This window comes from Plecotus auritus (genome assembly GCF_963455305.1).
Source record: "Plecotus auritus genome assembly, chromosome: 2".
Taxonomy (NCBI): Eukaryota; Metazoa; Chordata; class Mammalia; order Chiroptera; family Vespertilionidae; genus Plecotus; species Plecotus auritus.
The window spans coordinates 205,361,539-205,383,901 of NC_137771.1; the positions used below are offsets into that span (position 1 = coordinate 205,361,539).

At 38.2% G+C, this 22,363-nt stretch overlaps 1 protein-coding gene across 1 annotated transcript in view; it reads right to left on the minus strand.

The window, feature by feature from the left end:
* Positions 1–21,721, minus strand: part of LOC308242906 (IQCJ-SCHIP1 readthrough transcript protein) — a 687,650-nt gene extending 665,929 nt beyond the window's left edge. The window contains exon 1 of the mRNA XM_080657696.1: positions 21,539–21,721. Coding sequence (XP_080513822.1) covers positions 21,539–21,547 — 9 coding nt within the window. The 5' untranslated portion in view covers positions 21,548–21,721. The remainder of the gene's footprint in view (positions 1–21,538) is intronic.
* Positions 21,722–22,363: the final 642 nt, after the last annotated feature.

A 22,363-nucleotide genomic window follows, 5' to 3' on the forward strand; every position in this document is an offset into this window, starting at 1 on the left:
TCACGTAGCTCCCTGGCTTAAAACTTCCCAAAGGCTTCCTGACACACTCACAATATCCTCTTCATGGCCTGTAAGGTCCTATGTGATGTGTCACCTAACTATTCATCATCGGCCGTAGTTTGAATGCTCATGCTCACCCCCAAATTCATATGTTGAACCCTAATCCCAAGGTGATGGCATAAGGAAGTGAGGAATTTGGGAGGCCTTCCCTCATGAATGGTATTAGTACTCTCTTATGAAATAAGCCTAAAAGCACTCTCTTGCCCTTTCTGTTATGTGAGGATACAATTAGAAGTCAGAATTCTGCAGCCAGGAAAAGGGTCTTCATCAGAACTCAACCATGCTGGCACCCTGACTTTGGACTTCCCAACCTCCAGGACTGTAAGCAATATGTTTCTGCTCTGTGTAAGCACCCAGTCTATGGTATTTTGTTATAGTAGCCCAAATGCACTAAGAAATCATCTACTTCATCTCCGCTGCATCTGCACTAAGAAACCATCTACTCCATCCCCCCACCACCACCCCTTGTTCACCACAATGCAACCTCAGGGGCCTCCCACTTGTTCCTCAACCCACCAAGTCCATTCTCCTCTCCTAGCCTTCACACTCACTCTTCCTTCTGCCTGGAATACTCTTGTCCTGAGTTTTTCTGTGACTAGCTCCTTCTCATTCTTGTCTATTCAAATGTCCTGACAATCCAATTTAAATTATCCATTACCCCCACAAGATCTCTTTCAAGCCCTTTAATAGCACCTAAAACCATATGTCTACTTACTCATTGTCTCACCTATGAGAACGTAAGCACCAGTGCGACAAAGGTTTTGCTTGTTCCCTTCACCACTGTACACAGTCAAAGACATATGTATTTGAAGCCATCTCCATGACTCATGTTAAAGTTAAATTGTAACTTTAACAATTTAATTCATCTTTCTGAGATTTGGTTCCATAGGATATTATTACCAACTGGCCATATCATTAAGAGCACTAAGAGCTTCTGGGATTCAGCGGTCATGTCTTGATTTCGTTTATACATCTGTTCATTCAATCAACAACAAAATTTTTATAGAGTATCTACCGTGTTCTAGACATTGGGCTAATTACTGAGAAGTTAACCATTCAACACTGAGCAAAGCAGACATGATCCAGACCCTTGGGAGCTTTTTGGCTAATAGAGCATTATAACCAAGTGCCACCTTAGTGTCAATAAGGAGAGTACTGAGTACAGTGAGCAAAGGACAGGAGCCTAAGCATACTCTGGAGATGAGATCAGGAATTTACATTTAAGGAGAAATGTAAAAGATGTGTAATAATACATAGGTGGTGAGCATGGGCCCAAGGAGGATATGCAATACTTCTGCTGCTTTAGAGGAATGTAAAGAAGTCAGTGTGACTAGAATTCAGGGTGTGAAGAAATGGAGGGAGGCCAGTGAATCACACGCAGTGAGCAGAAGAATGGATAAGTATGGTGGTTTTACAGATACTGTGCAGAATTAGAAGAAATGAACTAGCTTCTAGTGCACACTCACACACACACACGCGCGCACGCACACACACACAGATATTTAAACTGTATTAAGGAGAAAATGTAAAAAAGAATGAGAGCTTCAACATAACACTTATACAAATTTAAACACACACAAAAACAGGAATCACACATCATCATACTAACATCAAACACATTTGAGTGGATGTCTTGGGGAGGGAGAATAAGTTGTGATTAGGGATTAACAGGAAAATAAATCCACAAAATATAAAAAGGACCTTCCATGGGCCATTACTGAGAGTGCTAATGAACTGAGGAGTGAAATTAATTCACTTCTAAATCCAAGTCCAAAGGGAAGGAACAAAAGGAGGAACAGACTGGGAGAAGGCCAGTAACTAGATCTCCAGGAGCCAAGGAGAGAACACGAAGGCACGCTGCGGAAGAGCAAATGGTCCTGCTTGATGCTTCCACCCCACCCTCTGAGGTCACAGGCCACATGTGCTTTGCTCATTTCTGAACTGTCAACTCCCCACCAACCAGCCCTGCTGAGGCTTTATATGGCCAAGAAGCACAGAGACTGAATGGTGGCTCTCTCTGCCTCACTAGCTTGGTCTTGAAATGAAACAAAGAAATCCATATAGGTGTGTGCAATTTTAATATACATTAAACTAAAACACTTCAGGGTTTCCATTCAAAAATGGGAATCTAAATCTACCCCGCATTATTACTTCTCGAAAAAATTATATCTATTGCATGTTTAAGCCTCGGCAGTTACTAGGAATTTAAAGTACCCCTGTCTGATATAAAGAAAAATGAGGAATGCATGTATCCCAGCCAACCAACAATGTAGATGTAAAACACTGCAGACAGTGAGTGATTAAATGTCAGCTCAGGGAAGATCCCTCCCAAACTTCTATAAGAAATAGCAGTATTATGGAATTTTAGACTTAGCTGAGAAAAGAACAATATAAAACTTGTTTCATATTTTATTTCAAAATGGTAAGCTTTAGTTTGGACTTTTGCCATTAATTGCCCCATAAAACATATTTGCTCTTTAGTCAAGGAGAATGCAGATCCTAAAATATCCTTAAATCAAGCCATAGCTATTACAACTCCATTTGTGTTTAATTTAGTCACCAAATACCTCGAGAGTGGAATATGACATGTTTCAGGTATCTTTATAATTGTCTATCAAATCACATGCAGTGCCTAATAGTGAAAAGCATAAGTCCTAATTTACCTACAAAAGAAGTACTTTTCTAGGTGTTTAAAATTTAAATGGACAGCCCTAGCTGGTTTGGCTCTGCATAGAGTGCCAGCCTGTCAGACTTAAAGGTGAAGGGTTCAATCCCCACCCCAGTGGGGATGCATGTGGGAGACAACTAATCAATGTGTCTCTCTCACACTGATGTTTCTCTCTCTTTGTCTCTCCTCCTCCCTTCCACTCTCTAAAAATCAATGGAAAAATATCCTTGGGTGAGGATGAATGACAACAATAAGAAATTTAAATGGACACTGCACAGATTTTCTGCCGATATATAATAATGTACACATTTTGCAACTGTAAGGACACTTAAAAATATTAAACATTAAGTTTAACTTAAAAAATTTAATTATTTAATTTAAAAAACAAATGAGTACATTTATAGAAGAAACATAAACACTAAGTGTATACTACCTTGTAGATAACTTTCAGGTGGAATCTCTGTGACCAAAGTTAATATTTTCTCAATGATCTGAACTAGACACACCTGAAATAAACCATTAATAAAGGATAGCCTCAATTTGGGCATAAAAATAGATGAAAAGCCTAATACTAGAGGTAAAATACATAGATGTTTAGAAATTCACTCTGATTTGAAACAAAAACAAAAAATTAGAGGAAAGCTTGCAGAAATGGCAAACCATTTCAGGCAGCTTTTACATAAATGAAGTTGGATCAACACAGGAATACAGGATGATTGCATCAGGAATAGAGAACTAAACTTTACTACTATTGGTTCTGAGAGAGAAAGAGAACCCCTCACTCAAAGCAAAAATGTCACAAGTCCACGGGAACTTTCATTGCTCCTATACAAAATGAAGATAAGAAAGCACACTATCTATACTACCTAGGAGACTGAGTTCCAGCTAATGTTCTCAACAGAATAAATTCATTAATTATGGCTCTGTTTACACATCTTCTGCCAAAGCTAATTATTTGTTTATTTTTTTAATGATGTTAGCAGCTTCAAAGTCATTAGTGCCAATAAAAGGTGATGTATTAGAAATGTCACAGTTGAGGATCAGTTAACAGTTCAATGCTTAAAAAATTCAGTTTAGCCAACATTTGCCTGTGTGGACACAGGGCATTTCAATTGGAAAATTACTATCCTTACCAAACAGAGGTTCAACAGAAGCTTAATTCATGAATTAATGATTTTTCTTTTCTGCTATGGTTATTAGTTGCTATTCACTTCTAAGTTTTTAACATAGTTCCTCTCTCTGCAACTATTTTCCCCCCAAAATTTGGAACAGATCTGTCTTTTGTCACTCTTCTCCCTAGGTGCTTAGAAGAATAAACATTATTATCAAAGTGTACTAAAAAAGTGAATACATTTTAATAGCATTATGATAACAGAATCTTTATCCAGTAACTTGAAAAAAGAAGTGAAAAGGAGACTGCTGTTTTAAGATTAGAGTACAGGCTTTGAAATGAAAAGAGGATTATCTTATTAAGTTGGCAACTGATGTACAGCACTCAAAGTTATGTTTCAGATTTGTAAAAAGAACCATTTCAGGTGAACATTCTCTTGACTGGCTACTAGTATGATTGACTCGTCATAGCAAAAGAGCAAGAGAAAATACCAAGACAGCCATACTTCTGTACTTCTCATGCCAACTGTAATTACTTTTTTCTGAATCTGAATGGCAATCCCATACCCCAGTAGCTAAAAATGTGCAGCTGATATGTATAAATAGTAGATAAATAAAAATAAATGTATAATGAAGCATACTCTCATAGAGACTTGGATAGAAATATATTTCACTTGGACTATAAAATAATTTAATGAGTTTAGCATTTTATATACTTAAGAAACAACATGTTTAACTGAGCATTAGCTAGGAACAAGAGGTACTGACATATGAACGTGTTGATCCTAGAAAGACTTGGGGCTTTCTGGTGAAACCAGTAGACAAAGAGAGTCTAGATCTGGAAGGCATTAAATAAGTTTGAGGCCATGGTTCATGAGAGATCATTAGAGAAAATAGCTTGAGACAACTCCTGGAGCTCTACTGACAAAGACGGAGTCAAGAGAATTCAATAACTGGGGAAGGATGCCATTATTTAAAAACAGATTGGCTCCTTTATTAACTTTCGGTCGAGAATATGTTTGTATATTTTCAGAAAACAACTCCAAGACCATGTGGATTCCTGCAACAGAGAGGAATTGACAGCTCTGCTCCAACCACGAAGACAAGAGGAGAAACAGTCCAGAGATGGGAGACGCTGACGACGCCTTGCCACGCTAGCAGTCAGAAGCTGTGTGACGCAGCAGCGTGCCTAGGACCAAACCAGAGAGGGTTGGACCTGCATTGCCACCATGTGCCCACCATCCAGATATCATTGCTGACATGTACACATAGGAACTGTTTGACATTGAAACGGGGAATCAGAACTGTTGGACATTGAAATTGGGACTCAAACATTTTTTGTCATTATATGTTTATTTCTAGTCTGCAGAGGCAAGATTTTTTAAAGGAAAGAAAAGGGGGAAAAATAGATACAGAAGCAAAGAAGCATTGAACAGACTGTCAAACTACAGCAGGAAGGCAGAGGAGGTTTTGGGGGGGCGCCGTAAGAGATCAACTGAAGGACTTGTACGCATGCATATAAGCATAACCAATGGATAAAAGACACTGGGGGGGGGGCAGGTAAAGGCATGTACTGGGGGGAAGGGGAGGGTGGGGTGAGGTCAATGGGGGAAAAAAAGAGACATATGTACTACTATTTTTAATACTTCAAACAATTAAAAAAAGATAATCTATTCAATAAATGGTATTGGGAAAATTGAAAAAAAAAAGAAATAGTGGATGATGGTGGGCATGTAATATAACATCACACCAATCAGCAAGGTTTAGAAAATGTATTTATCATACTAGTGCTAGCATAGAAATGGGAGACTAAAGATATTTCTTAATTGTTGCTTGTGACCATTCCTATTGTTTTCAGGAAAATAAAAAATGGAAACAAAAATAAAGAATAAAAAGCTCACTACATTCTAAAGCTTAAAAAAACAAAAACAGATTGGCACTGATCAGCTCTTCCCTCCACGTGGAATAGCCTCATTCCCCATAGGGTGATCTAACAACAAGCATGGAGCGCCTGAAGTATGCAAGGCTACATTCTGCTGGATTCCTTCCTAATTTTCCTCTTGACTGACAGAATCTGTACTCTAAAAAGAGACAGCTTCCCTGTCAATCATTCAGGAATATGAACATTATACACATTTAATTTTATCACTTTAACTAGAAAACTACTAAGACTGAGTTTTCACTTGATGTCATGATTTTGAATAGTTTTAATAGTCAGTTTGCCATGTTCTAAGGTATGAGAATATTTTAGAGGGAGAATTGTGTAACTGATGGTATGAAATTAGGAACTATAATAATAACTAGAAAAAAGAAGACACTCAAAATATGTAGCAATCAATTTTCTTGCTGTGCAAAGCATTAACCCTTTGTCTAATTCCATCATTTCTTCAGCTGGCACTCCATGAGGACTAGCTTTCCTCACCCATTTTTTCTCCTTTCTCTCTCTTTTTAGTATCACTATGACCCTGGACTTTTGAAAATTTCATTTAACAAGTTGAAATACTTTAGTATTATGATTTTGATGTTCAAATTTTGCCAAAGAGAGTCCCTTCAACCTGTGTCTTATGTATGTGTGTGGGTGTGTGGGGCGTGGGTAAGGTTAATGACATCTATACATTATAAAAACTGCCTTGATTTCTTTCTTCCAGTTTTATTGAGATACTAGAGGCCCAGTGCACAAAATTCAGGCATGGAGTGGGGGGTCCCTGAGCCCGGCCTGCACCCTCTCGCAATCCAGGACCCCTTGGGGATGTCCAACTGCCAGGTTAGGCCTGCGGGATCGGGACGAAACTGGCAGTCGGACATCCCTCTTGCAATCCGGGACCACTGGCTCCTAACCACTAGCCTGCCTGTCTGATCATCCCTAGCCACTCTACCTGCCTGCCTGATCACCCCTAGCCACTCTGCCTACCTGCCTGATTGTCCCTAACCACTGTGCCTGCCTGCCTGATTGCCCCTAACTACTCGCCTGCCTGCCTGATCGCCTCTAATTGCCTCTGCCTTGGCCCCCGCCATGGCAGCTTCGTCTGGAAGGATGTCCAGAAGGTCGTTTGGCTGTCTGGTCTAATTAGCATATTACTCTTTTATTATTATAGATAATTGACAAATAAAACTGTAATACATTTAAAGTGTACAATGTGATTATTTGATACATATGAGTGTCCTAAATATGTATATACACACTTTGAATAATTATAAAGGCAGTGTTGATTAAATTTCATTTTTAAAATTGAGCTATCCACTGATACAGTGTTTATACATTTTTTGAGATACACAGTATACATTGTGAAAGGATTCCCTCAATCAAGTTAACAAATCCATCACCTCACACAGCTATCTCTTCGCGTGTGTGAGAATAAGATCTACTTTCTTAGCAAATTTCAACTATATAACACAGTACTATTAACTACAGTCACCATGCTGTCCATTAGATCCTCAGAACTTATTCATCTTATAACTGAAAATTTGTGTCCATGACCAACCTCTCTCCGTTTCACACACTCCCCCATCACTGGCAAGTGCCATTCTACTCTCTTTTTCTAGGAGTTCACATATAAGTGATACCACACAGTATTTGTCTTTCTCTGGCTTATCATGTCCCTCAGGTTCATCCATGTTGTCCTAATGGCAGAACTTTCTTCTTTTAAGGTTAAATAACACTCTATTGTAAATTACATTTTCTTCACCCATTCATCACAAACACTTAGATTATTTCCGTATCTTGGCCTTGATGAACAATGGTACAATGAACATGGGAGTAGATATCCTGAGATAGTGATTTTATTTTCTTTGGATATATACCCAGAAGTGAGAATACTAGGTAATATTATAGTTCTTTTTAAAAAAATTTTAAGAACTTCCATACTGTTTTCCAAAATGACTGACACTGATTTACACTCCTATCAACAGTATACAATGGTTTCTCTGTACTCTAAATCCTCACCACATTTACTGTCTCTTGTCTTTTTGATAATAGATACCCTAACAGATGTGAGGTGATATTTCACTACAGTTTTAATTTGCATTTGCCAGATGATTAATGATGTTGAGGCAACTTTTTCATATATCTATTGGCTGTGTGTATGTCTTCTTTGGAAACATGTCTGAGTCCTTGAACAATTTTTCAATTGAGTTATCAGGTTTTTGCTATTGAGTTATATGAGTTCCCTACATGTTTTAGATATCGATCTCTTACTGGATATATGGTTTGCAAATATTTTCTCTCAATCCATAGATTGACTTTTCATTTTATTGTTTCTTTTTCTGTATGGAAACTTTTAGTTCAGTGTATTTATTTTTGCTTTTTGTTGCCTTTGCTCTGGGTGTCAAATAAAAAAATAAAAAACCCCACACACAATCATTGCTGAGACCAATGTGAAGAAACCTTTCCCTGCTTTCTTCTAGGAGTTTTATATATTCTGGTCTTACCTTTAAGTCTTTTGTGTATGGTGGAAGGCAGGGGTCCAATTTCATTCTTTTGCACATGGATATACAACTTGCCCAGCACCATTTATTGAAGAGATTATCCTTTCCCATTGTGTATTCTTGGCATCTTTGTTGAAAATTCACTAACCTTGTATACCTGAATTTATTTCTTGGCTCTCTATTGTGTTCGATTGCTCTATGTGTCTGTTTTTATACCAGTACCATACTGTTTTGATTAGTATTGCTTTGTAATACCGTTTAAAATCAGGAAGAGAAGTGCCTTGATTTCTGGTGCTACAGACTCACTTTGCACCTGTAGTCATCCATTTATCCCAGCAGCATTCTCCTCCACCAGAATATCAGATTGTGTATGGCATATATTATTTATTCTATGTTAGTATATTGTAGGTTCTTCATAAACATTTTTTAACTGAATTGGCTGTTACAGTCCAATTAATAAGCCAACTCAATTTAAAAATTATTTTGCTGATTTTCTCCCCTTTGAATCACCAAATTATTTTACTGAACTAATTATTTTGGCATTTGATAGGCATCCCTGCACTTCAATTTTTGTTTTACTGTGCTAATACAAGCATGAGGGTTAAATTACTTGCTGAAATAAAAGATAGTATTTATTCATTATAGAAAGTGTGGTGGTGGGGGGGTTTCTCCTTAAGGCAATACTCTTTTAGAAAAAAAGCAACAAATTGTTGCTAGCCATCATAGACAGATACTATTGGAGCCCTTTTCACTTTGCATTAAAATCTTACTTTACCCTCCTTCTTAGAAGTTGTATCAAGAAGGACTAGTGCAGAAGAGTTAGAGTAGAACACTCTGGTGAAAAACAACACAGAATTATATTAGAGAAAAATGATGGAAATGGGACTATATGGTGGAGCACACTGACAAAATGGCATTCTCATTTGTAGATGGTGGTTACATAGGAGTAAAATTTTATAGAAAAGCAATAGTACACTTTTCTCCCATTGAGTATATGCTCGATTACTTAGGAAAAGAAATCTCATGAAAGCCTTGTTGGCAGCATTTTAGGTTGCTTCTTCCTGCCATTGAGCCTGTCTCTAGTTTCAGGTTCACCCTCCCCAGCCCTGGGAGTGAGAAAGCAATGTTTGGGTCAGGAAAGGACTTTATGACACAGTTCTGGACTGTGAGGCACAACAGAGACTCTGCTGGGCAGTTGTCTTGCTCTTAGGAGACAGAGAGAGACAGAGAGAGAGAGAGAGAGAGAGAGAGAGAGAGAGAGAGAGAGAGAGAGAGAGAGAGAGAGGAAGAAGAAGAAGGAAGAGGAGGAGGAAGAAGGAGGACGAGGAAGAGGAGGAGGAGGAAGGAGGAAGAGGAGGAAGAGGGAGAAGGGAGCTGGGAGGAGGGAAGAAGGAGGAGGAGGAGGAGGGAAGAGGAAGAAAGAGAAAGGAGGAGGGAAGAAGGAGGAGGAGGAGGAGGAGGAAAAGAGGAGGAGGAGGAGGAGGAGGAGGAGAGGGAAGCCGCTGCCATTCCATTTTTCTGTTTCTAGATATACTTTTATGAAGATTTATTCAGAGCTCCAACACAACCATGAATGGGGAATAGAAGCCAGCAATGAATGGCAGAGCAGCAAGATTGAATGTACCTGGGTCCCTAATGAAATCACTGAGCCTCTGACAAAACCCAGAACTGCTCTGCCTCAGGATATCTTGATAAGCAAGACAGCAGACTTTCTGTTTCTGGCTTACAACAGTATCTTAACTGACACAGCACTGATAAGTGGATCCAGTCTCTAAGTCTGCCTAACACACCTATTTTTACAAGGGAACCTACAGTTTCGTTGGCTAAAAGTATATTCATACAGACAATGAATATTCTAGAAGAGAAACACTCAGGTTTGCCTATAACTGTTGAGAAGGAGCAGTACAGCAAACGCAGGCTCTGGAAGCAGGAAACCCAAATGTAAACCCCACCTTTATGGCTCTACAGCTATGTGGCCTTCGGGAAGGCACTTTATTTGACTGAACTTCGATCCCTGTGTTGTAAAATGAATACCTACCCATGGCTTTATAGGGAGTATTACATGCAATAATGTAATAATAAAGGGCCTGTCAAATAAGAACCCAAATAAATGTTAGTTTCTCTTCCCCTAATTAATCCTTTGCCAAGATGAAACACTAACTCTGTTTATTAAACCATTAATTCAGACACTTCCTTTCCAGCAGGAATTACTCTGACAGCAGGCCGGTGTCATCCAGAGTAATTTCTACTGAAAAGGTTCCAATCTTAACGTTTCTGCTGTGAAGCCTAGTGTGCGACAGAAGGGATCGGGCGGGTTACTTTCAACCCTAGAGAAAATTGATGTGACGATAACCACAGTGGAAGGGTTTATATGCCCTTGATTGTCTTATTCTCACATCTTAAAAAGGGCATGTGGGTGGAATTGATGGGATCCCAGGGAAGTGTGCTTATAGTAACTTTCCCTCCAAATTATTTCCACATTTTCTGTTATATTCCATCAAAAGATAATCATACTATACTGATGTCATTTCCAACCTCCTGAATATAATTAACGAGTATCTTATGGAGACATTGTGCTTAGAATATAAAAACAAAAAAGAAGTTGGCATTAACAAGAAGGATTCTTTATTCTAGGCATAAAGGCTTTTGTAAAGGTTTCTACCTTTTATGATAAATGAATAGAAGTCATGTTTACACTTAGACAGTCATTGATCTAGTTGTCCTCTTGTACAAATAGTAAGGATAAAATTGGTAAAATATAACTGGAAGACAATTTGACACAAAAAGCCTTAAAAATGCATTCACACACTGTGTGCTAGAAAATCTACTTCTAGAAATTTATTTTAAAGAAAGACAAGAATTTCTACAGTGATTTTCAGGAAGAATTTCTCTTGCAGAAAAAAAAAAAAAAGAAACCTAAGCATTCAACACTAGATTCGTAAAACTATGAAATATCCACCCAAAGGAACTGCTGAAAATGAAGTTATGGCAAAACATTTATTGATATGGGAAGATGTGCATGAGATATTGTTGGTATTTGAAAGGTCATAAACTATATGCACAGTGCTTTACAGGTTTTCTAAAAATAAATATATTTATCCATAAAATGTCTCAATAACTACACACCAAAATAAATATGAACAATGCTTTTCTCCTAAGGACTTTCATTTATTCTGTTTTGATTCTGTGTATTTTCTGCAGTAAGCATAAATTAATTGTATAGTAAGAAAAATAAGTTTTAAAATCTCAAAAGAACTAGTAAAGTACTTCTGAGCTAAATAGCAAATTGATCACTTCATCATTCATTATGTGAATTCTCAGCTCTGGCTTTTCAGATTTCTGATTTTAAAAAATTAAGAGACGAAGCCAAACTCCCAGAGCAAGGAGGTCTTAGGGCTACTCTCTCAGGGGCGGTGACTGTCCTTGTGTTAAAGCCCTGGGTGACTGGCTCCTTTACCTACCTCATCTTACTGCTGACCATAAACGGGAAAACTGGTGTCAAGATGGGGGTGGCTTTGTCAGAGATACTCAAACCCCTGCCCTGAGGCTCAGTGAAGTTTTAGGCAGCTTTGCTGCCCGTTCTTAGTTCTTTGTGGTTCCAAGGAAGTTTCCTTCAAAAGGAAAGAAATTGATCCATGCCCACGCTGGGCTGCCACTCCTGCTGTCACCTCCAAATGGACACAAGCTCTGGCTGCTATGCCTGCTGCACTGACCTGAAATCTAACTTATTTATATTATTATTATTATTATTATTATTATTATTATTATTATTGCTGGTGTATATTAACCCTTTGCTATATTCCATGCACCCTGTCAAGCACTTTGCATACACTATTTTATTTAAATTCTTAACAGCAGCCTTGGAAGATTAATACCCTCATTACTCCCAATTTATAGAGGGGGAACAATTTGCCCAAGATGACAGGTAGTAAGCTGTAGAGTTGAAATAGAAACCCATACCTATCTGGGTTTTATTAAATGCCCCTGAACCATTTAGAGTCACTATGTTCATAATTCCCATTGGGAAGAAAGTTCAGTTGGCCATTCCTGGGTCTTCCTAAACCAGAATAGAAGTGACTCCGAGAAAATACTAAACCACCTTCACAACCAGAGGAGCGACTCTGCTACACACAGTGCCCTTGGCTTCTGGAGGCAAGGACAGCCAAGACAACCGAGGGTCCTGCGTGTTCAGCTACACACGGACTGGCTTAAACTTATCACTTAACCTCTCTGAACCTCAGGGCCTTCTGTGGACGATGAGCTTCATAATACTTGTCCTAAATACCTCATTTGTGAATACCAAAGGAGACAATGTATGTGTAAGCACTTTTAAAAGTACAAAGGGCAAGGAGTCTTGATTAACCCTGCATGCAAATTCCTTTTGCCCTGGAAAACCCACAGGCAATGCCACGTTTATATACCACTTCGCAAAAGACAGAGAGGGGCTGCAGAAGTACAGAGAAACCTTAATGTGAAAAATCCCATGTGTAGTGTTTCCCCCGTGCTTAGTATTCAGTTTATTAAGTTCTGAGGAAAAGTCATTTACTTAGTGTTCCCTTCTCCCACCGAATGCTCTTTATTTAATGATTTCTCTCTAAGTGCATGAACTTTTGAACAACGGGAATTTCTGCCACAGGACTTAAGACTCTCCTGTGACTTGATGTTAGGAAACCTCCTTAGTCATTTGCTTTCTGCTCCCTGGGGGAGGATTGGAGCTTTGGCAGTGAGTTCATACACATTCTGTTTGAACTTAGGATGATACTTGGCTCAATAATTCAAAAATATTATACTAAGGTTTAGGATTATACTTGCATAAAGGACTAATCTTTTTTAAAAATAGTATCTAGGGTTAAGAAACAGGAAGGGATTTTATGACCATTTTTAAATTGTAAAAGCATTACATGCCCATGTTGAACAATTCAAATGGAAAACCTATGGTGAAAGGTAAAAGTAGTAACTCAATGCACAGTGCCACTTCCCATTGGTAAACACTACAAATGATTTCTTGCATACGGTTAAGAATTTTCTATGATTATACAAGCCTGTGGATGTAAGCACATATCTGTTTATTTTTTAACACAAAACAGTATAATTCATATTATAGTCATGCTCTAAAAAATGCCTGTCTTCTCCTAAAAGTATGCTTGTACCGTGTTCTGTGACCCCTTGTAGAGTTCGAACAGTTTTAATCTCTGCAGTATTCCATTGCATGAACATACCGCAAATTATTTCAGTACTTTCCTCTGGATGTATATTTAGTTGTTCATAGATTTTTAATATCACAAACAATGCTGCAACCAACTCCACCACATTTCTTTGCTCAGTGATATGAATAAATCTGTAGGAAAATTCTTAGAAGTAAAACTGATAAGTCAAAAGAGATGTGCATTTAAAATGTTGATAGATCTTACAAATTGCCATTCATGGAACAGACTGACAGCTGTCAGAGGGGAGGGGGTTTGGGAGACTGGATGAAAGAAGGTGGAGGGATTAAGCAAAAAAAACATACACACACACATACGTATACTATATGCTAGAGGCCCAATGCATAAAATTTGTGCAAGAGTAGGCCTTCCTTCCCCCCGGCTGCCGGCACCAGCTTCCCTCTGGCAACCGGGACCCGGGCTTCCCTCGCAGCCCCGGCTTCCTCTGGAAGGTTGTTTGGAAGGACGTCTGATCTAATTTGCATATTACACTTTTATTATTATAGATACATATAAGACATATAGACACAGACAGTAGTGTGTTAAAAGTCAAAGGGGAAGGAAGGTAGGGGTAGGTGGGTATAGACAAAGGGGAGAAGGGGATAGGGATGTAAAGAGATTTTGCTTAGGGTGATGGGCACCCAATGCAGTGTGCACATGATGTTTTATTGAGTTTTACACTTGAAACCTGTACGGTTTTTTTAACCAATGTCACCCCAATAAATTCAATTAAAAGAAAATAGATAGATAAATAACTAGATAGATAGGTAGGTAGATAGGTAGGTAGGTAGGTAGGTAGGTAGATAGATAGATAGATAGATAGATAGATAGATAGATAGATAAATTAATGTTGTTTGTGCTAATTTCCTTTTCCCCACAATTGGAATGTGAGAGCCTGACCTTCACCAACAATGGGTATGGACTGTATAAGAAACTATTAGACTGAGGTGCGTAATATCAATGATTCTGTGAATGCTGAATTAAAACAAGCATTTCTAGGTCTCAGATATCAAGAAACTGGAAATACCTGCATGAGGTGTACTGTGAATTGCTAGGCTCCTCACTCTGATGAGAAACAAGGCTGCAGTGAACCAAGTCTCATAAAGAGGCTTAACACTCCCGAGTGCTCACTGGGTGCCAGGCACTGCTCTCAGTGCTTTACTTACACTAACCCATGTCCTCCTGCCAATCCTCTGAGGAAGGTACTTCATCATTTCCATTTTACAGTCAAGATAACTAAGGCATGAGAAGCTAAGTTCATTTCCCAAGGTCATTCAGCTCATAAGTGATAGAGCTCAGATTTGAACCAGAAGTTTGAGACCAGAGTCAGGCACTTTTAACCATGAATGCCTCTGCCTCTGTGTTCCTACTGATGTGCTAAACACATTTGTTAAACACAGACTCTATGCCAAGAACAATACATGCACCATCTTCTCCTCACAGCAATACAAAGCATTATCCCTATTCCTCAGAGATATTAAAGTGGCTCACCAATGTGACAGGAGGAGGATTTGTACCAGAAGCTTATATTTATCCACCTACACCATTTCTTCACAATGAGATGTATAAGGAGGCTAAATGAGAGTCATCCTGTGGAAAAATAGAGCTTACTGGGGGCTTCATCACACCTAATTCTTCCTTTATCATAGTTATGTACATTAGAATGCTCACATATTTTTACTCACATGCTTGTGGTCATACAGCGGCGACTTGCTCTATCTTATAAAGTGTGTCTTCAGATTGTCCAATGTGGATGAAAAATGAAGGCAAAATTAAGGTCTCCCAATTCTAAATATCAACAAAGCCTGTTTAAGAAAACTGACATATTGGGTGAGGATAAGCAGGTCCCACACTCCGGGACATAGATCACTAAAATGTGATAGAAACATATTTCTAATCTCAGTGAGCAACTCATTATCAGCCCATCAAAAGACAACAAAAACAGCACCGGTGCTAGTTCCTGAGCTTACCGCTCTATCTCCTTACTGTCTACAGAAAACCCAAGAGATATAAGAGAAGCAAGATAAATAAAGGAGAGCTTCAGAGAAGAGGTTTCTGGGTGGGAAAGCCCACCTATCACTGCTCTGCTCACACCCACCAGGTCCAGAACAGCCCTGGATTCAAATCTTCTAGGCTTATTACCCACTGTGTGACCTTGGATAAGTTACTGAACCTCTCTAGCCAAAGTTTCCCCATCTGTAAAGGGAGGGATAATCCACAGTACTTACCTCATTAGTCTGTCATGAAGACTCAATATCACTGCCCTGAAGGTTGAGAATGAAGCACAGATCTCAGAAGCCCACCTGGATGGATCCCCTCCCTTTCACACTATAGTGACTTACTGAGTTTTATGTTAATGCAATCAAAAAAACACTCTCCTATATCTAAGTCTGGGACTGGGGAAGAAAATGTCTACTCATCTTCTAATGACAGATTCATACTCTAGAGGTCAGAGTGCGCAAATCCTGTATTTCTGTGTCTGGCAGCCCAGGTCATGAATGGGGCATCAGATCTATGTTACTGTCACAAAACAAACAAACATGTCCTCAGAGCTTATCTTTTGCTTATCATAGCTTGTTAGGCATAAGTCTCTCAGTATGGTTACTTAGTAGGCTTGGGAGGTTAACTTGATCATCTCCTAAAAGTTTACTTTTTTTGTACACCAGTGATGCTAATGTAATATCACTGCAAGTCTTTTCCTGTGCTAGTATACAGTAAAATAAGTCAGCTTGGAAAAATATGCAAATTTTTCCATTATGCTGTCCAGTTTTAAGGGCAATTAAATATTTACTTTGAGCTCCTCACACTGCATTGCAAATCCATAAAAAACTTACTATTCATTTCTGTCCCTAAAGCTTATTTAGCATTAAGTTTTTGCCATTATTTCTCTTTCACTGAAAATTGGGCTTTCAGTTATACATCATGACTTATATTATGTGAATCTTTGTTTGCAGATAAATTTAGTCTTTTTTCTATTTATGTGAGATTGATTACCTCTGTCCCTTTATGAGCTGGGCGGAGAGCAGCAGCTGTTTAAGGTTTTCTCTGTGAGAAGACATCTGCATCTCATGAGATCAGTGTCTGCCCTTCTATCACCCTGTGAACAAAGACTTTCAATGAGCAAGGCCAGTCTTGCGAGGCTCTTACGGCCAGAATCAGATCTATATGAAGTCAAGACATCATTTTGAAAAATAAAGTATAATAATAATAATAATTTCTCAAACTGGCTGTTAGAAACTGTGTAGATCCAAAAACGGTATTTTCACAGTTGCGTTTTAAAAAGAAAGCTAAATTTTGTCAGAAAGGTTGCTGTCTATAAAGATAAACTTTTGTCTTCCATGCCTTAATCTTTTGTTCTAGGGATTAAGACAGTGAACTAAAAATCAGGCAAAACCTGAGGATTGAATAAGCAGTGTCTAAGATAAGAAAAAAATTAAAGATTTGTATGTCATTCATTTGGGGCAATAAAGGAGACAGTGTTTGGACTCTTGTTAGTTTCTCTTAACAAAACCCCCTTCCTGTCCATTTCTGGTTCCTATACATCTGCCTCCTGCCACCCAATTCAAACTTTTAAGTCCTCTTTGAGTTATCTCTTCCCCTTACTCCCTTCCTTTAATCAATCTTGGAAACCCTATTCACCCTTACTTCATATTTTTTCATTTGTTACACACCTAGTTCAAGATGCCATTTCCTCTTGTCTATAATAGCAAAACATCCTTCTCACTGATCTCCCTGATTCCTACTGGCTCTCCATTCAGTGTAGCCTCTACATCATGACCACATTCACCTTCCCACAAGACCATTTGATCATATTACTTTTCTGCTCCAAAACTTTCCAGGGAAGACTTACACTGCATGGCTAGTTATTTGATCAATTCTGATTTGCTTTTCCAGGAATATTTCCTGAATTGCAAAACTAAGGAGGCACTCACGCTCAGGTGCCCACCCTGCACTTAAATGCTCTTAAGAGTAAGGGCCTCTATGAATTCTTCACCCTAAGTGACTAGCTGGCTCCACCCTGAGCTTCTATGGTACATTTTGTAGAGATATCACCTTGGCCAAGGAAGTCCACCACTCAGATCTCCCTTCAAGAAAGAACTTGCTGTTCAGCTGCAAAAAGTGCAATTTAGCTGCCAGTCTCCAGCTACAGGACATTCAGGATCTGCCTCAACTTTTGAGACATAGCCATGTTCTTCCTAGGAACCACCAGTCAGTGACTAAGCATGTTAGGGGTACTAGGCCTGGCCATTTCTGTACAACATGGGGCTCCATTAATATAAAACAAGGCAATCTCCTCTGGAGGCGACTGCATTATGGTGTGAAGCAGAATTGGCTTCCTCCTTTTTTTATCTTCTTTTATTTTTTACCCTCCAATTAACTACTTATTCAGTAACTCTGCTTCAGTATCTGTTCCAAGAAGACATAAATGACATAACTAGTCAGCAACTGGTCATTCCAGCCTGGACCTGGAGCTAGAGAAGGAGTGATATGCTGAAATGGCCTTGCCATATAGTGTTTAGGAGGCTGGGCTCCTGAATTTGCGGTCAAATCCCAGCTCTACCACTTCTGACCTGTATAACTTTTACAGGTTATGTAACTTTTCAGTACTTCAGTTTCTTCATCTGTAAAATGAGGATTTTAGTAGCAAGAGAGGACTAGGTGAGATAATGTATTTTAAAGTATTTTACACAGTATCTGGCCCATAATAAATGTTCAAGAAATATTCATTATTACTTTATAGACTTAGAAATGCCTTTTACAGAGGTTGTTGGCTATAATAAAATAGAAGAAATTTTCACTTTCTCAAAGAATTTTCCAAAGGATATAATAAGGCTAATAAGAATTAATTAGCCCTAACCGGTTTGGCTCAGTGGATAGAGTGTTGGCCTGCAGACTCAAGGGTCCCAGGTTCAATTTTGGTCAAGGGCATGTACCTTGGTTGTGGGCACATACCCAGTAGGGAGTGTGCAGGAGGCAGCTGACCGATGTTTCTCTCTCATGGATGTTTCTAACTCTCTATCCCTCTCCCTTTCTCCTGTAAAAAATTAAAATATATTTTTTAAAAGAATTAATTAAAAACATTTCAAACCCAACCCTGTAATTTTTTTCAGTTTCACCTCCTTTTATAACAAATACAGGTCCTCTGCTCTACCCAATGTCATCACCTTGCTGTCTCCTGCCCTGATTAGTTTCTTCCCATATTTCTTTCTATCCACTCGCAGTACCTATTCCTCATCTCTCCATCAGTTTCTGCTAATAATCTCCTTCTCAAGTTGGCTGAGAACCCACCTTCTCCAGAGTTTCCTTGACCAGCCTTTCCTACCCTCCCCAACTATGATCATTCCTCTCTACTGGCAAAGTCTATGAATGGTATCATTTTGAAACTAGAACAAAAGATAAACTAATTCTCAAACAATGTTGAAGATCTCTGTGCCTCCATAAGCAACTGTTAGTAATGAAACAGACAAGACCTCTCCTCTCCCACCTAACCTTTTGCCCAAGGCTAGGAGATGGTTGGCAAAGCAATGCTCATAAAAGCTTACTTACAGGATGAATGTTTTCAGCTATGGATGCATGGTCAGTCTACAAACTATATTTTTTTCATCCTCTTCCTATGATGTGAGCCTTAAAAAATAATGTTTTATAAGACAATCTTGGTCATATAAAGGGGAAACGATTATATGGGGGAAGTGTTTTACAATCATTTTAGGTATTGTAGTTAACATAAAGCTGTTCTATAAAATAAAAGCCGGGTCTATAATACATCTAAAAACCAGTAGGAAATCATAATTAGAGACAGATGGCAAACATGGTATTCTTTTCTCTCACTGTTTTGGACATATGATGTTCCCTCTAAAATGGCACTGAATGTGGCCACCCAGTACCATATAAGCTCAAAAGAATAAAGCTCTTTTTATGCCTATGAAGCTGATTTCCAACAAAATAACCAACTTCAAAAGTAAGATGAACATGGTTTGTATGGAGCTGAACGTAATAAATATTTCTACATAGCTTAATATTTATATATATGCATTAATGCATATTGCGATACATACCAAAAAAGTACTACTAAAGCTTCAGCCATCCTGTACATTCAATTTGAAATTCTCATCAAGCTGTTTACATTCAAAGCCAAGATTCCTACATCAAATAGGTTACAATATTAGGTGTACTTAAATATTGTAAATGAATAGTACCTAAAAAAATCCATTACACATAGAACAATACATGACTATAACATTAATAGCCTACATAGATTTTTAATGGTTCCTAATATAATATGCCCTTTCAAGGAACCCTTAGTACATACTGAAGTTCATTTTTACTGTATTACTTTGAGTAATTATGAATGGAACATGGCTGATAAAATAAGCTTTAGAAGTATGTAATTGTTTGAAATATACATAATCCTCTATAAGCATACGACTCTATAAATGATAAACTACTAGATCTCGAACACTAAAAAGTAAAATTGGTTTCCACACTGATTTTCAAGAATATACATTTTTATTGTTACACTTCAGTAAACTCTTTTACCAAAGTTGACAATCAGTTCCAATTCAAAGCAAATCAAAAGCAATTGTTTGTTTTTTAATAAACATTATGCAAAAATAATTAATAGCAAATATAAAATAATTAACCTATATACTACCTCATTTTAAAAATAGTGAAAAACTATAAAATGTCCTAATATATTCCACTTAACAAATTTACATTTAAGCTTCTTCTTTTTCCAATATCAATACCCACTGTGCATTTAGAAAACCCAGTTGTGAAAACCTATTTTATTTAGTTTCTCAGAAAACTCCTACTTTACCTTGTGAATTCTGAGTTCCTACTTTTTTTTCTCATCTTCACAACAATTAGTAATTATTGATCTCTCCAAAAGCAAAAACATAATGCAAAGGGAAAGAATTGTTATGATATGAAGACAAGAGAACAAATTTCTACTATACAAGTGAACAATACTCAAGACAAGATGTTTATCCTAAACATATAGCACAGGACAGTCATAATTAGCTCCCCACCACAGTTAGAAATATACATATACATTTTTTCAAAATAAGTCCTTTAAATAAAGTCAAATAACACAAGCATCTTTGTAGCTTAAGGATTTGAAACAGCAATTAAATCAGAACCTTAAATCATTCATCTCTATAACTAGAAGAGCAAGTTCCAAGGATGTAAATCTCACTGAATGAGACAAGAGATGCTGAATGTATAATTAATTGCTAAATTTCTTAATTTTAGGATGTAGCGCCCAACATTGGCAAATAATGTGATTTATGAGCCCACACTCTCACGCTGCTTCACTAGAGTTAAGAACACGTATATCCTAAATGTGCCCTGTGGATGTGATTTCTACCAGCCAAGAAGCATAGCAGGACTCGGCGATAGCAAGTCTGCCCCATCTACTTATTATTCAAGCACTAGTATTTAGATACCTAAAGTGCCTGCTGAACACTGCAGCTCAGCGTCCCCTGGGGTGACTCCAAAGCAGAGCCACATCTTTCCCCTCGGTGATTACTGAGTTTTAAGAAGGCAGGTAACACGGGGTAGAAATTCTCTAGTGCAGCAGCAAGATAACTCTTCTCTCCAAATTTTCAAAAACAACACCCCCTCCCTATAAACACAGACACACTCGCCTTTTTTTTTTTCTTAAGAAAGAAAGGAGGGTTTTTCAAATAGATGCCTAAAACATGCCGCTTGCATGGGGATGAAAAATATATTTTTCCTCTACTTGCTGCTGTGTAAGATGCTTACAGCTCTGATTAGAAAACCTGGATGTACATAAAAAGTAGTGCTTTCAATGAGATTCCTTTAGTGATATCTGCCTGCACAGACACACGAGTACATAAATAATACATATTTATGCAAACATGCCTACATTAACAAGGACACACACACGCACGCACACATAGACCAGTAATTAAGCCTACACTGTGCTATAAGCCCCCTTTGACATTTTTTCAGCATGCATATTATTCAGAAGACAGATTTTTAAAAAAGTAATAAGCAGCTGCATATAATGCATGCCAAAGTGACATGTTTAGAGGAGCAAATACATTACCAGACGCATTTTGAAGTTTCTGGAACACCTGCAGGTAAAAGCAGACTGTGAGTCAGATGCTGGCACACGGTATTCCTCAGAATCACAGAGCTCGCCGAGTCTGTGGGGGAATATGAGGCGAGTGTGAGGCTGGAAACCTTTGAGTTGAGCTCACTCTAGGCATCAGAAAGCCTCAAAGAGGGGAAAGAAAAAGGCAGCCCACAGACAGCTAGATGAGAAACTTCTGGCACCTCTCCAGCTCAGGAATGAATTCTCTGTAATTTGGAGACGCATAGTGATGGAAATGAAGAGAAACTTGGATTTACACGTGAATTCGCTCAGCCATGCAGAAATGGGCAGGTAACAGGCTCTCAGCTCATTTTGAAACAGTCACTCAGGAGCAAGACTGGATCAAAAAATTAACAGGCATCCTCTTTTGAAAAAATCAAAAGGCTACTCCAGCCAGCTTCCCAAGATGCCTTTACAAACTTCAAACGGATCATTCCATTAGCTATTTGTTGCACATTTTATTAATCCCAGTGCAGAGGTAAGCTAGAAAATCTAATTCCTTTTATGTAGAAAACTGGATTTATTGCTTGTCTTTATAATGCACTTTAGTCATATAAAAACATAGATTTACTTACAGAGTTCTCATTTCTTGTGTAAACCAGTACTGTTTTGTCCAGAAAAAAAAAAAATGCTAAAAGGCTTGTTCACAGCTTTTCAAGGAAGTAGAAAAAAAATGTTTTAATACTCAGAAGCTGAGCTGAGTAATTTAAATGTGGAGTATGAAGCAAAGCGAGTATAAAGGAAGAGCCCTGAGCCATTCAGTGGCACATAAGAGAA